A 16,372-nucleotide genomic window follows, 5' to 3' on the forward strand; every position below is an offset into this window, starting at 1 on the left:
GTAAATCCATGCTGACTTTGTCCAATGATTTCACCACTTTCCAAATGTGCTGCTATCCCATCTTTAATAACTGACTCTAGCAGTTTCCCCACTACCGATGTTAGACTAACTGGTCTGTAATTCCCCGTTTTCTCTCTCCCTCCCTTCTTAAAAAGTGGGGTTACGTTTGCTACCCGCCAATCCTCAGGAACTACTCCAGAATCTAAAGAGTTTTGAAAGATTATTACTAATGCATCCACTATTTCTGGAGCTACTTCCTTAAGTACTCTGGGATGCAGCCTATCTGGCCCTGGGGATTTATCGGCCTTTAATCCATTCAATTTACCCAACACCACTTCCCGGCTAACCTGGATTTCACTCAATTCCTCCAACTCCTTTGACCCGCGGTCCCCTGCTATTTCCGGCAGATTATTTATGTCTTCCTTAGTGAAGACGGAACCAAAGTAGTTATTCAATTGGTCCGCCATGTACTTGTTCCCCATGATCAAGTCACCTGTTTCTGACTGCAAGGGACCTACATTTGTTTTAACTAATCTCTTTCTTTTTACATATCTATAAAAACTTTTGCAGTCAGTTTTTATGTTCCCTGCCAGTTTTCTTTCATAATCTATTTTTCCATTCCTAATTAAGCCCTTTGTCCTCCTCTGCTGGTCTCTGAATTTCTCCCAGTCCTCCGGTATGCTGCTTTTTCTGGCTAATTTGTACGCATCATCCTTCGCTTTGATACTATCCCTGATTTCCCTTGTTATCCACGGATGCACTACCTTCCCTGATTTATTCTTTTGCCAAACTGGGATGAACAATTTTTGTAGTTCATCCATGCAGTCTTTAAATGTCTTCCATTGCATATCCACCGTCAACCCTTTTAGAATTAATTGCCAGTCAATCTTGGCCAATTCACGTCTCATACCCTCAAAGTTACCTTTCTTTAAGTTCAGAACCATTGTTTCTGAATTAACAATGTCACTCTCCATCCTAATGAAGAACTCAACCATATTATGGTCACTCTTGCCCAAGGGGGCACGTACAACCATTTCCACCATTGTTTAAAGAGTAATATTTCTGAGCACCCATTCATTTTTACAGAGAATTACAGCTCAAAAGCGCTCCTAACCTCCGCTGTTGATTTATGACTGCTTCCCTATCTTATCCTTCCCACGAAATGCATTTCCCACTCCCTTCTGTGTTTGTCCTTGATTTCCCTACGTTTCATTTATTCCATTGCTTTCACAACTCATTGTGATAGCAAATTTCCAAACCCTCATTCAAAACACAAAGTGCTGGAATAAATCAGTGGGTCAGGCAGCATCCGTGGAGGGAATCGATAGGCAATGTTTCTGGTTGAGCCCTTCTTCAGACTCCAAACTCTCCTAACTCTCATTTGATCTCTAAACTCTCAATACTCCCCAACAATGAATTTTCAGCTTAGTTTCTGTAGCCTTTAATAACTACATTCATATTTCTAGTGTAAAACACAAAGTACTGGAGTGACAGAGTGGCTCAGGCAGAAATTCTGGAGGTTTCAGAAAGCCTCTGATGTAGTGCCACATGTGAGATGAGAGCCCACGGTATCAAAGGGCAGATACTAGCATGGATAGCAGGTTGGCTGGATGGCAGAAGGCAAAGAGTGGCAATAAAGGGGGCCTTTAGGAAGGAGATGAGAAGGAATTTATTTAGCCAGAGGCTGGTGAATCCGTGGAATTCTGCCACAGAAGTCTGTGGAGTCCAAGTTAATGGATACTTTTAAACCAGAGATAGATAGATTCTTGATTAGTACGGGTGTCAGAGGTTATAGGGAGAAGGCAGGGGAATGGGGTTAAGAGGGAGAGATAGATCAGCCATAATTGAATGACGGAGTAGACTTGATGGGCTGAATGGCCTAATTCTGCTCCTATTACTTATCACCTTATGACCTTACGTCATGGATAGGCAAGGCTTTGTGTTGAGTCTTCCAACTGCCTGACCTGCTGATATGCTCCAGTACTTTGTGTTTTACTCAAGATTCCAGCATCTGCAGTTTCTTGTGTCACTCTTTATAATTCTAGCCCCTAGTTCGGAGCTGTTTCAGAAGTGGAAATTAGCCTAGTGTTTATATTTTGCAATGAATTTGCAATGCAATAATGCGCTCTCCTTGAATTCTAAGAAACTGATCTAAATTCCCAAAGCTGGGCTTGACGTAAGCACATTCCCTCATTAAATTGAATTTCTACCACTTTACCCTCATCTCTTCTGAAAGATAATGCCTGGATTTGAACCCACAACCCTCTGTCACAGAGGCAAGCATGCTGCCAATTGAACCACAGATGATCTCTCAGGACACCCTTTTCGACAGGAAGGGTCTCCAAATGTTCTCATTCTGATGGAATAATAATAATAATAATAATAATAATAATAATAATAATAATAATAATAATAATTATAATAATAATAATTATAATAATAATAATAATAATTATAATAATAATTATAATAATAATAATAATAATAATAATAATAATAATAATAATAATAATAATAATATATTTTATTGTTATTTCACATAAGTGCAACGAGATTTGGTATGCAGCTTCCATCCAATGTCATAACTTAAATAACTAATAAAAAAATGTTGAGACAATAAAAGAATGAGACACAAGGAACTGCAGAAACTGGTATCTTGCGTAGAACACGTGCTGGAGTACGGCACAGTGGCGCAGCGATAGTATTGCTGCCTTCCAGCACCAGAGACCTGGGTTCGATCCTGAATACGATTGCTGTCTGTACAGAGTTTGTACCTTCTCCCCGTGACCTGCATGGGTTTTCTCCACATGCTCCCAGTTTTCTCCCACACTCCAAAGACTTGTAAAGGGCCTGTCCCACGAGCATGTGACTCCATGCGGCAAGCGCGACCTAAAGGGCCGGTCCCACCAGCATGCAACTGCACGCGGCAAGCGCAACCAAACTAGAAGCGGGGGCCGCGGGGAGGTCGAGTGAGTGACATGAAGTTCGAGCGAAGTCCAAGGGAAGTTCGCACATGACGTACGGCGTCGAGGCGGCTGCGGGCCGGCAGGCCGTTGCCGCGCGGAGTTTTTGGACAGTGTTCAGTTTTTCGAAGCCCCGTGCGATGTCGGGACCAGCTCCGCACAAGCGACCACGTTAGGTCGGGCTTGCTGCATGGAGTCGCATGCTCGTGGGACAGGCCCTTTAGTTAATTGACTTCTGTAAATTGTCCATGGTGTGTAAGATAGTGCCTGGTGTACAGGGTGATCACTGGTCAGCGCGGACTCGGTGGGCTGAAGGCCCTGTTTCTACGCTGTATCTCTAAAGTCTAAAGTAAAGAATAACTCAGTGGGTTACATCACCAATGCCTGGATATTTAAAATAAAGGGCAGTGTAATGTATTGACCAAAGGAATCATCATAATCGGAAAGAATATGAAGTGCTGGAGTAACTCAGTGAGTCAGGCAGCAGTCCGGAGGATATGTACAGGCAACATTTCATGTTGGGAGCCATAGAAACATAGAAACGTAGAAAATAGGTGCTGGAGGAGGCCATTCGGCCCTTCGAGCTAGAACCGCCATTCAATATGATCATGGCTGATCATCCAAAATCAGTACCCCGTTCCTGCTTTCTCCAAATATTCCTTGCTTCTGTTTGCCCTAAGAGCTATATGTAACTCTCTCTTGAAGACATCCAGTGAATTGGCCTCCACTGCCGTCTGTGGCAGAGAATTCCACAGATTCACAAATCTCTGGGTGAAAAAGTTTTCCTCATCTCAGTCCTAAATTCATAAACCCTTTCTTCAGTTTGACCCTTTGTCACCTATCCATGTCCTCCAAAGATGCCGACTGACCCACTGAGTTGCTCCAGCACTTCATGTTCTTTCCAGTTCAGACGATTCCTGTGACTTGGTTCTTGGTTCTTGGTTTCTTGGTCCTCCAAAATATTCCAAATGGAATTTAAACTGGAGGTGGTGGAGGGAGGACTTAAGCCAGAAAGTGTTATTGGGAAGAATGAGCTACCTTAAATTTAGTTGCATCTGGTTGGGTAACTATAGTAGGGTGGAGATTATTCCATGCTTTAATTGTGCGGGGGAAGAACGAATTGCTGTACACATCTGTCTTGGTAGCTGGAATCACAAATTGGATCGAATGCCCTCGTCTGCTCCTAATTGGTTTGGGTTTGGTGTAGGTCTTGTAATCTATGTCGAGCTGACCATTTAACATTTTGTAAAAACAGGTCAAACAGTGAGCTTCACGTCTGTCTTGGAGAGGGTTCCACCCCAGAGAATTCAGAAGTTTGGTGACACTCGCTTCTCTCTCATAGGTGTTAGTAACAAATCGAGCTGCCTGTCTTTGGACACGTTCGATGGAAGAAATGTTTTTATTTGTGTATGGGTCCCATGCTGCAACTGCGTAGTCCAAATGAGGTCTAACGAGGGTGAAGTATAGCTTCTCCTTGACAGAAGTTGAACAATGATGAAAGTTGCGCCTCAGAAAGTTTAGGACACCTGTTGCTTTCACCGTTGCATGATGACAACAAAATAGAGAGAGTACAGAGGAGATTTACTAGAATGTTGCCTGGGTTTCAGCAACTAAGTTACAGAGAAAGGTTGAACAAGTTAGGGCTTTATTCTTTGGAGTGCAGAAGGTTAAGGGGGGACTTGATAGAGGTTTTTAAAATGATGAGAGGGATAGACAGAGTTGACGTGGAAAAGCTTTTCCCACTGAGAGTAGGGAAGATTCAAACAAGGGGACATGACTTGAGAATTAAGGGACTGAAGTTTAGGGGTAACATGAGGGGGAACTTCTTTACTCAGAGAGTGGTAGCTGTGTGGAATGAGCTTCCAGTGAAGGTGGTGGAGGCAGGTTTGTTTTTATCATTTAAAAATAAATTGGATAGTTATATGGATGGGAAAGGAATGGAGGGTTATGGTCTGAGCGCAGGTATATGGGACTAGGGGAGATTATGTGTTCGGCACGGACTAGAAGGGTCGAGATGGCCTGTTTCCGTGCTGTAATTGTTATATGGTTATATGGTTATATGAGTCTGACCATTCCAACGCAGATCATTCTGCAATTTGATGCCAAGATACTTGGTTTGTTTGGATTCTTCAAGGGTGGCACCAAGTATATTGTAAGATGTTTCGCCTGGATTCCTCTTTCTGGTGACACGCATGGCTTCACATTTGGAAGGGTTGAACTTATGATCAATGTTCTACATAGCCCTGCATTGTAAATACCCATGCATCGATGTCTTAATTACACTGAAGTCAATGGAATGTATATTTGTAAATTCACCGCATCAACAGAGTAGGAACGCTTGAGTAGAAAGTGATTCAGGGATTGATTCAGTGATTCATATCCCCTACAACTCTCACCAACTTCTACAGATGCACCATAGAACGCATTTTATCAGGATGCATCACAGCTTGGTTTCCATCCAAGTAGGCAAAAAATTGCAGCAAATTGTTTGACGCAGCCCACACCATCACACAAACCAACCTTCCTTCTATTGACTCCATTTATACCTCATGCTGTCTCAACAAGGCCAGCAGCATAATCAAGGACGAGTCGCACCCAGGCCACTCCCTCTTCTCCCTTCTCCCATCAGTCAAAAGGTGTAGGTGTGAAAACACACACCTCCAGATTCAGGGACAGTTTCTTCCCAGTTGTCATGTGGCAACTGAATCATCCCACCACAACCAGAGAGCAGTGCTGAACAACTATCTACCTCATTGGTGACCTCCAGACCAGTCCTTGATCGGACTTTGCTGGCTTTACATTGCATTAAACGTTATTCCCTTATCATTTGTCTATACACTGTAAATGGCTCGATTGTAATCATATTTTGTCTTTCTGCTGACTGGTTAGCAAGCAACAAAAGTTTTTCAATGTACCACTGTACTATACTAAACTAGGTCAGAGTTCTTCTGCGTTGATTTGAATCTATATGTCTCTTGCTGGGAGCACAGAATCATTGATTTTTAGAGACAAGGAATTGCAGATGCTAGTTTACTAAGCAAGATAAATAAAAGTGCAGGAGTAACTCAGCGGGTCAGTCAGCATCTCTGGAGAACATGGACAGATAACACTTTCCGGACAGGAGCTCTTCTTCAGTCTGAAGCCGAAACGTCAGCCACCCATGTTCTCCGAAGATGCTGCTTGACCCGCTGAGCTACTCCGGCATTTTTGTATAGTTTTTTTAAATTATTGATGTTTAGCCCATCGGCAATTAAACATGACTTTAATATTTTTCCCTAACCAGGGGAGTATGTCGTCATGACTGTCTACTTCGACTTAAGCAGGAGAATGGGCTATTTCACGATTCAGACCTACATACCGTGTATATTGACAGTCGTCCTTTCCTGGGTCTCATTCTGGATCAAAAAAGATGCCACGCCGGCGAGAACAGCACTGGGTAAGTTTTGTATCGAACCCTTGACTTACTGTTAACTGGAAACCAACCAGAAACCATCTAATGGCGGTTGGGCTGGACTGACAAATGCAACACGGTTATAATTGTGTGGTACGGTGGCGCAGCGGTAGAGTTGCTGTCTTACAGTGTTTACAGCACCAGAGACCTGGGTTCGATCCCGACGATGGGTGCTGCCTGTACAGAGTTTGTACATTCTCCCTGTGACCAGGTGGGTTTTTTCCCTAGATCTTCGGTTTCCTCCCACACTCCAAAGACGTACAGGTTTGAAGGTTAATTGGTTTGGTACAAATGTAAATTGTCCCTAGATTAATTTTTTTTTCTGGGCTGTAGGGAAAGCCCAGCACAAAACTGATTGGATAGCTCTTACAATGCCAGTACAAGTACAATGGGCTGAAGAGTCAGTTCAAGAGAAGAGTCAAGGGAGTTTTATTGTCATGTGTCCCAGATAGGACAATGAAATTCTTGCTTTGCTGCAGCACCACAGAATATATAAACATAATACAGAACGGGAGATAAATGTTCACTGTGTCTATAGACCATAGACCACATATGCACAATAAATAAACAGATAAAGTGATAATGTGCAATAGTAATAATAGACTATTATTGTTCAGAGCTTATTTGATGTTGTGTTTAATCATTGATTCCATGGTTCTATTAATTTTTAATACGAGTGCGGTAGAAATCCATTCACTGTCGCTGGTACTAAATGTCAGTGTTTCGCCATTTCAGCTGGTTCTGATGTCTAACTTTGAGGCTAATACAACGCAAGTGGAGCACAATATTCATTGGAAGTGGCCTCTCGTGAGACAACCATTCTCATGTGCTCGGTGTGATATGGTATTGCAATGTCTTCCACATACAATGCCCATTTGGCCTGTTAAACTGAACACGTTGATACCGGCAAGGTTATTGGCTTATATAGAGTTATTTAATTGCAAAATGAATGCAATCTCTCTGTTGTCAATTAGCCCAAGGTTTTGATGAAATCCTGCTTGAAAAATGTCACAAAAAAAGGCAAGAAAACACAGGGACATATCTGATATTTTTTTTGTAAAAATAGATTTTTTAATTTTGGCTTAATCTCATTATTTTGGCTATACACCATGATCTATACTACTTAAAATACAGGATATGAAACAATGGGAATATTACATACAAAACAGGAAAATAACCTGGATGTTTGGAGACCTTCAGTTTCACTAGTGAGTGCTGTATTTAGGAAAACAACCCATATATATATACACGCACGCGCGCACACACACACACACACACACACACACACACACACACACACACACACACACACACACACACACACACACACACACACACACACACACACACATAAAACAAGCAAGAATAGTGCAATAATAACAATAATAGTTACAATATCAGGGCCCACCACAATAGTGTATTGTAGTTGAATTTATTTGAGGTTGTAGTGTTTAATAGCCTGATGGCTGTAAGGTAGAAGCTGTTCCTGAACCTGGACGTTACAGCACCTTGTACTCCTGTACCTTCTTCCCGATGGCAGGAGTGAAATGAGTGTGTGGCCAGGATGGTGTGGGTCTCTGATGATGCTGGCTGCCTTTTTGAGGCATCGACTCTGATAAATCCCTTTGATGGTGGGGAGGTCAGGTGGGGAGGGCAGTGTTCACAACTTTTTCACTCCTGGGCATTCAAGTTGCCGACTCAGGCCGTGATCCAACCAGTCAATATACTCACTACTGTACACCTGTAGAAGTTCAAGAGAATCCTCTATGACATACCACATCTCCGTAATCTTCTCAGGAAGTAAAGGCGTTGATGTGCTTTCTTAAAATTGTATCAATGTGTTGGGTCCAGGAAAGATCTTCGGAAATATGCACGCCCAGGAATTAGAAGTTTTAGGCTCTTTCCACCAATGTCCTGTTGATATAAACAGGATTGTGGGTCCTCATCCTTCCTCTTCCAAAGTCCATTGGTTTCACTGATATTGAGAGCCAGTTTGTTGTGCTGGCACCATTTGGTCAATCGGTCAATCTCACTTCTATTCTCTGACTCATCGCCATCTGTAATTCGTCCAACAACGATGGTGTCATCGGCAAATTTGAAGATGGGGTCCGCACTATGTCCGACAACACAGTCATGAGTATAGAGTGAGTAGAGCAGGGGGCAGAACACGCAGCCTTGTGGTGCTCCCGTACTGATTGTTAATGAGGAAGAAGTGTTTCTGGCAATTCAAACAGACTGTGGTCTGTGGATGAGGAATTTGAGGATATAATAGTAAGATTAAATGAGAACTTACCCGTTTGAAGTTTGATCTGTATTTTATGAGGAGTTACGATGAGGGATTACGTCAAGAGCCCGCTCAGCACGCATGCGCGGCATACTTCAAAGCAGCGGTGTGGAATCACAGATAGACACAGTTATTGAAATAAACATAGTAAAGAAAAGGAGACATCAGTTATCAGTTTGACCCATATTATTGAGGGTGGGAGCGGAGGGCACGTAATCCCTCATCGTAACTCCTCATAAAATACAGATCAAACTTCAAACTGGTAAGTTCTCGTTTAATCTTACTATTTTACTTCGGAGTCACGTGAGTGACTACATGAAGATTTTAAAGCTCTGTGATTTCAAACCGTGTAACAGTTATTACTTCACTCACTGCCGAAGTCCTTGAGGGAGGAAGTGTGTTATCGTAATCAACCAATGAATCTGTTTGTAGAAAAACACAACGGTATTTTTTAACAACAAAGAAATTAAATTGCTCCCCTGGGCTTAAATTAAATATTTGCAATCTGTAAAAAAATTTCTGCAAATAAAGCAGGTTTTGCCAACGGCTTATTATAAAAAGTTCTGAACGTTCTTTCCCCCGACCATCCTGCTGTAGCTAGGATGTGGTATATAAGCACGTCCATTCTTTTGGCCGTCAACGTGGATGCTGCCCTGGTGGAGTGAGATTTGTACATGTTAGTGTTTATCCCAGCAGCTTTTAGCACCTGCTTGAGCCATCTCGAAACGGTTTGGCTCGTCACCCGACCATAAGGTTTTTTATGACTGACCCATAAGGCTTTTTCACTCCCTCGAATATTTTTGGTTGTGTCTATGTAAGACAGTAAGTGGGTCATGGCACATAACCGTGGTTCTGGCGGGTAAGCCCGGAATTCCACAACTGGATTAGGTGTTCTTGGTCTGCTCTGTTTGATCAGTCCCTCGATAATGAAAGAGTTCTGGTCTGGAGCTGTAAGCATGCTGTCCAGTCGCAATAAGTGTGGTGACTGGACCCTCTGTGCAGATACAAGTGCCATCAACATGAGTGTTTTGAGCGTAGATTGTTCCAGGTTGAGGGATCTGGCTGGTGGCCATCCCCTGAGGTATGTCAGGACCACACTGACATCCCATATATGGGTGTACCTTGGTCTAGGGGGGTTAGAGTTGTAAATACCCTTCATTAGTTTGACCACCAGCGGGTGGGACCCCATGGCCTGTTGTCCTGGAGCTTGTTTTAAATAGACAGACAGGGCACTTCTAGCTGTGTTGATGGCACTGTAGCTGAGTCCTTCATCGTGGTGAAGGTTCGCCAGGAATTCCAGTACGTTGGTAACTGTAGCGGTTGAGTAGGTGGTCCCTGTATCCAAGCAGTACTTCTCCCACTTTTTGATGCTGGACAAGTACTGTTTTCTTGTGGATGTTCGGAGGGATGTCGTGGAGTAATGGGAACCATGGCTGGGTAGGCCAGTCGGGTACTATCAAAATACCTGAACCAGAGTCTATTTGTATTTTGCGTAGTACTGATGAGGCTGATGAGGCAGAAGGGAGGAAATGCATATAAGAAGAAATGTCCCCAATCCAGCGCGAACGCATCTACCGCTGCTGCCTCAGGGTCTGGTTCCCAAGCGACATACATAGGTACCTGGTGATTTAGGCTTAATGCAAATAAGTCGATATTTGGCGTGCCATATTGCTTAATAATCTTTGCAAACACTTTGGGGTTTAACATCCATTCGGTGTTGTCATTAAATTTGCGTGACCTGGTGTCTGCCACTGTATTTAGCTTACCTGGCAGGTAAGATGCTGATAGCCAAATATGTCTTTCGACACACCATTGCCAAATTGTGTTGACCAATTTGTTGCATGATATCGATTTTATGCCGCCCATATGGTTAATGTAGGCCACCACCGTAGTATTGTCTATTTGTAACCGTACATGCAAGTGATGCATATTGGATGCATATGCTTTTACACCATAAAAGGCACCCAACATCTCTAGATAGTTAATGCCCAGTGTAAGTAGTAATGATGACTCTAGGTTAGTCCATCTACCACCTGTGCTGGGTATGGAGTTAGTGCTCCCCAGCCTTGAGCACTGGCATCTGTTTGGATAACTAAAGTAGGGTTAATGATGATAATAGGGCTGAAACTATGCCAAACGTTTTCTGCCCACCACTGTAGTCCTGATATTGCTTCAGTGGGTAATTTCATGCAAAGGTCCAAATTGTGTAGCCGGAAATGCTGCTACCATTTCCCCAATTACTCTTGCTACTTGTCGAATAGTTGGTCGCTCATTGACCATTAAATTGTTGCATGATTGTGCCAATTCAGTTGTTTTGACTTTTGGCAAAGTTACAGACATGTGGGCTGAGTTGATTGTGAAGCCCAAGTAGTCCATGGTTGTGGATGGCTTCAACTTAGATTTATTTGGATGTAAGACAAATCCCAAGGTTTCGAACAACTGTTTGGTAGCTGACACAGCTGATATGCCAATTCCATGGCCTTGCCTACTATTAAGATATCATCAAGATATGCCATGACCATATGTTTTTGTTTTCTGAATATTGTCAGGGCTGGTTTTAGTATCTTGGTGAATAATCTTGGGCTGATGTTAACCCATTGGGTAATGCTTTAAACTGCCATTGCTGCCCCATCCAGGTAAATTTCAGGTATCTGCGATGATCCTTGTGAATGGGTACTGAATAGTAAGCATCTTTGAGGTCAATGCTTGCCATGAAGTATCCTTTGGAAATCAGTTGTTTGGCAGTAACAAACATTTCCATTTTGAAATGTACATACTTAACAAACATATTTAATGAAGTTAAGTCAATGATGATGCGACATCCACCATCTTTTTTAGTTTTAGTGAATATTTTTCTAGTATAAATTGTATTTTGTATCCACTAATGCTATTGAGTATATACTTGTCACTCGTGAAAGACTCCCATGCTTCCTTAAACAGGTGTAATCTCCCCCCTGTTAGTATTGCGCCCCTACTTTCTATATGCTGGTAGGAACCAGACCCACCTACCTCCATGGTTATGGGTGTTTCTTCTGTCTCTTCCCAGACCAGCGAGTCTTGCGCGTTGTCTGACGTGGCGGTGATATTTGGGGGTGGCGCATTTTCCATGGGGTCCGCTCTGGGCCTTGGTCTAAAAAAGACTTCAGGTGGTGATATGCGGACCCCGAGCTTTCACCAGTCCCATAGGGTAGACGTCGACTGGTGGACGCGATGGGGTGCTGCCGCTTGGGTATTGTTGTTTTGGGTTTGCTCGTCCCGGGGCGTGCCCTCATGAGACCGAAAGTTTTTTAGAGGCCTCTTCCATATCCTTTACTTTTTTCGTGAGGTCTTTGCCAAAGAGCAGTGTGTCTGGCTCAGTGGCTGGGGTTTTGCACAACCCCGCGAATTTTGGATTTAGGGCAGGTCTTAAATTTCTTTACGGAGGTTATTTATCTTGAACTGCGTGTTGCACAACAGCGCGAGAGTTGGTTTGTGGTCATCTCCGTATTGTCCACAGAACGAGCAAATGATGTGATGGCTGACGTCAGGAGCCTGAGGATCCGCTGCAGTTTCAGCTCCTGGTTCCGAATATTTGTCCGGACGTGCCCCCAGATTTGGCTGTGTACAATTCTAAGGCCTCATTAACCACCTGCTCCTGTAGGAGCCTATTGGAGAGGTGATGAATGCTGGCCGCTAGTTTAGGCTCTAATGGCGTTCCTGCACGTGGGGCTGCCACGTAGCGGTCCACCACACCCAGCAGCTCTTCCTGGTCCTGCACCCCTTGCATACTCCCGACTTCTTCAGCCAGCATCCCCTCTTCCTGACCAGCCCAGTCCTGGTCGCCAAAGCTGCCCTCGGGTGAGGAGGAAGCGATGGCCATCGTAACTGTGGCACAAGGCACTGTGGAGGGAGTGCCTGAACTCCCCCTGCGAGACTGCCCCTCACGCCGCGAGTCTCACTGGAGCACCTGCTCCAGGAGCCGCTCCATGCGGCTCTCCCCTGAACGGGTGGTGAGACGTCCCTGTCCGACGAGTCGGAAACCACCGGCCGGATGCTCTTCCTGGTGGCTATTCAACCAGTCCGCTGCTCAGGCGCTAGCGGGACTGGTCTCAGCCCGGTGTCGGGGATGGCGGAGCGCCGGGTATTTACGATGGCCAGTGCACAAGGCACTGTGGAGGGAGTGCCTGAACTCCCCCTGCGAGAGCGCCCCTCACGGAGCGCGTTACGCTGGAGCACCTATGTGACTCAGGCGGCTGTCTCTCCCCGTGCGGGTGGAGAGACGTCCCCGTCCGACAAGTCGGATGCCACCAGCCGGATGCTCTTTCTGGTGGCTATACAACCAGTCCGCTGCTCAGGCGCTAGCGGGACTGGTCTCGGCACGGTGTCGGGGATGGCGGAGCGCCCGGTAAGAGGTCCTACTGCCTGTTGCTGCCCCCCCCCCAGATGGAACGCTCCTCCGTTGGAGTCGAGCGGGGGACAGGTTTGTTCAAGAGCCTTTGTTTTCTGCCTGTGAAGACAAAGCAGAAGGCTCTCCTGTGAAAGAAACCTGACCTCAGGGTACTTACCTGACAGTCCGTTCTTTCAATCCGTAGCGGGAGCGCCTGACTCCTGATGCGGCCGCTGTTGCACTGCTGAATGCAATGTCACGCATGCGTGCTGAGCGGGTTCTTCACGTAGTCACTCACGTGACTCCGAAGTAAAATTGCAGAGGGATGCGCAGAGACCCAGTTCCATCAGCTTAGTAACCAGCTTTTTGTATCAAAAAATAATTTATTTAAATTCCAACACGAAACAAAAACCAAAAAAAACAAATTCGTGGTGACATACCCACCACCATGTTACAAAATCATCGAACAACTATTTTACAAATATTTTAATAACTACTGTACAACCCCGGTAAAGGGGCAAGTATCTGGCTCGTCAAAGCCCTCTTCCGCCTGGCGCCGTGACTCGTGGATGGCCAGCTTGGCCAGGCCTAGGAGCAACCCAACCAGGACATCTTCAGCCCTGCCTAACGCCCCAGATCCCTCCACCAGTCCTTCGGTCACTGACAGCAGAGCCACTCCTCCCCTTGCGGACTCTAGATGGAGTGGCGGTGCTCCTTGCTGTCTGGGTCCTGGCTACAAGGGACACTCTACTGGTCCCTCTACCCTCAACAGGAACGACGCTGCTCTTGGTCTTGGTGTCCTTCTGCAGGTCGTCCAAGAAGGACCCGGTCGTTCCCCTTCAGCCGCTTGCCACTCCCCTGGAGATGTGGTTCAGCGAGCTGGTGAGCCATGTAGGTTTGGCCACCAAAGGGAGGCCAGTCTGGGCCGATGTTGGGCTCCCTCGGTTGCCGTGATGAACTCGCGGATCTCCTCCACTGGTATGAGTGGAGTGACGTCCGGGGGAGCGAGAACATCCATTGACTCATTGTCCGAGGAGTCTCCTTCCACCTGTTCACTGCAGATGGAGACACCTTCCCCATCCCCGGACACCTCCTTAGTGCTCGATACTCCCACCTCACCCTGTGTGGCGGTTGCCTCTGCCCCACCCGCTGGTCTCTCCTCCACCTCGGTCCCAACCCTGGGGCCAGTGGCAGAGTGGCCTTCCCCAGATGTGCCCGGGGAGTCAAGACCATCGACAGTGGGGGCGACTATCCTTCCCCCAGTTGGGCCCAGAGTGGACTCTGGTGCAACAGACTCAGGGAGTCCTTCTGGAGCCAGGTCATGAGGGAGAGAAGGGCTGGTTTCCCCAACCCCCTCCCCACCTACAGTCTCTACCTCCAGAGGCATGCTCTACGCATCATCCTGGGTGGGTTGCTCCTGGGCTTCCTCAGGTGCCTGATGCGGGATTCCCTCCCCAACAGGAATCTCGCCCTGCTCCATAACACCCGAGTGGTCCCCATCGCCACCCTCCCCAGAATCCCCTCCAGAACATGGGACCGGGGGCCTGAACCAGAGGGCGGGAGTCTTCCTCCACCACAGTACTCCCCTCCTCCCAGGAGGATTCCCGTTCGTCCCTCATCCACTCCTCCCTAGAGAGATTCCTCCTTCTCTTTTTCGATGGGGAGGAGCTGACACACTCTGGGGTCACCTGAGCAACCTTCCTCTGTGGCACCCCCTCCTCCCGCCCGATCCCCACCGCCCCCGGCTGGATTATGGGGCTAGCCGACTCCCTAACGGGAGGTGACGGGATTTGGTGGATCATTCTTGTCCCTGGGGGTTTTGTTCTCCAGGTGCTTCACCTTCTTCGCCAACTTGCTCCCCTTCTTTTGAATCTCCCCACCCCCACCCACGCTCTGCGCAGCCCCAAGGGTCCCTGACTCAGCTACAGGGGGGGGGGGTGGGAGTTGGGGGGGGGAGGGGGGTTAGTGGCACTGGAGGCGGAGACCCCCGCTCGGGATTTGTGGCGAATGTGCCCCACTTCCTTACAGGCATGGCACCTTGGGCACTCCAATGTCCAGAGGATGGTAAAGTCACGCCCATCCTGCTGGACACAGAAGCGCCCGTCAACTACCTCCTCCTGGTCCAGCATCATTGACAGCTGGCGCCGGAGGGAAAGAACGTTCCGCAGCTCCTTCTTGCGGAACCCCTGGGATATCGGGGTGATGTCCGTGAGTACCTTCCCCAGGGTGTGAAGGTGGGGAAGGAGGGCCTCATTTGTGATGCAGGGTGGGACATTGGACAGGACCACCCGCTGCGCAGTGGTCACCAAGGGCTCAACCTGCAAAAACATTCCCCCCACTGTGACCCCTTTACTCACTGCCACATTCACCTCCTCAACAGATTCGAGGAAGAACACGGTCTTCCCAAACATCCTTCCCAGGTACAGGACGCCTGCGGGCTTGGCCACCACGGCCACGGCAGCCAAGCAGTCCTCCAGGTTGATCTGGGGGGGCTAAGTAGCACCTTATCCCATGCTCAAACGGCAGGTTCTTCATGGGGAACCGGGCCCCCAGAGCAGCAGCCGAAGCTGCTGAAGCCGCCTTTGCACAGTCATGGAAGGCCCCGCTCCCCAGAACACTGACCCAGCATGGTATCAGGTGCTACAATTTAAAACATAATACTGAAACAGACACAGACAGTCCAAATGGCACGAGGCCAAGTCCAAAGACAAAAAATCGAATGGAAGTTCGAGAGAGGGAGGCAAAATGGTGTCGCCTCAAACGCTGATAATGGCGGCTCCCCCGGAAAAACTGCTGCGTCACTACCCTCTTCGCTGGAAAACTCTCGGCTCTCCTGCGTTCCCTGGCGAGCTGCTGACCTTCGCAGGCAATCTCAGCTGTTCTTCGCCGCTCCCTACAGCATAAAAGGGGACTTGCCTGCAATCTTGTTGTTGGAAGCCTCTTATCTCTCTCGGTCTTGCCGAGAGAAAAGAGGCTTCGTCGTCAGCTTCAAACTCCAAGGCCGCAAAAGAAGGTCGAGATGGTGGAGGTGCAGAAAACCTCCCACACCCCACGAAAACCAGACCGGGCCGGACAGCCTCGACGAGGTAGTAAAGGGGGTTGTTCTGGACGCAGTTGTACAAGTCCAGAAAGATTTTTCTCCTCTCTTTTGGTTCGCAAACAGTTTCCTGGCAGGTTGCCAGCCACCGTAGTGGGAAGCTACGCTATCAATTAATAAGACTTCTCGCAGTCCCAAAACACAGAAATTCTTAAAACAAGTCTCTGCGGCATTGCAGCGATACACAAAGATGTTAAAGTACCGCTGTATC

The 16,372-nt window shown here is 46.8% G+C and overlaps 1 protein-coding gene across 1 annotated transcript in view; it reads left to right on the plus strand.

Moving 5' to 3' along the window:
- The window catches only part of gabrg3 (gamma-aminobutyric acid type A receptor subunit gamma3), a 644,954-nt gene that overhangs the window by 545,306 nt on the left and 83,276 nt on the right, over nt 1-16,372 (plus strand). The window contains exon 8 of the mRNA XM_033023452.1: nt 6,247-6,399. Coding sequence (XP_032879343.1) covers nt 6,247-6,399 — 153 coding nt within the window. The remainder of the gene's footprint in view (nt 1-6,246; nt 6,400-16,372) is intronic.

Source organism: Amblyraja radiata, chromosome 6 (assembly GCF_010909765.2).
Source record: "Amblyraja radiata isolate CabotCenter1 chromosome 6, sAmbRad1.1.pri, whole genome shotgun sequence".
NCBI lineage: Eukaryota > Metazoa > Chordata > Chondrichthyes > Rajiformes > Rajidae > Amblyraja > Amblyraja radiata.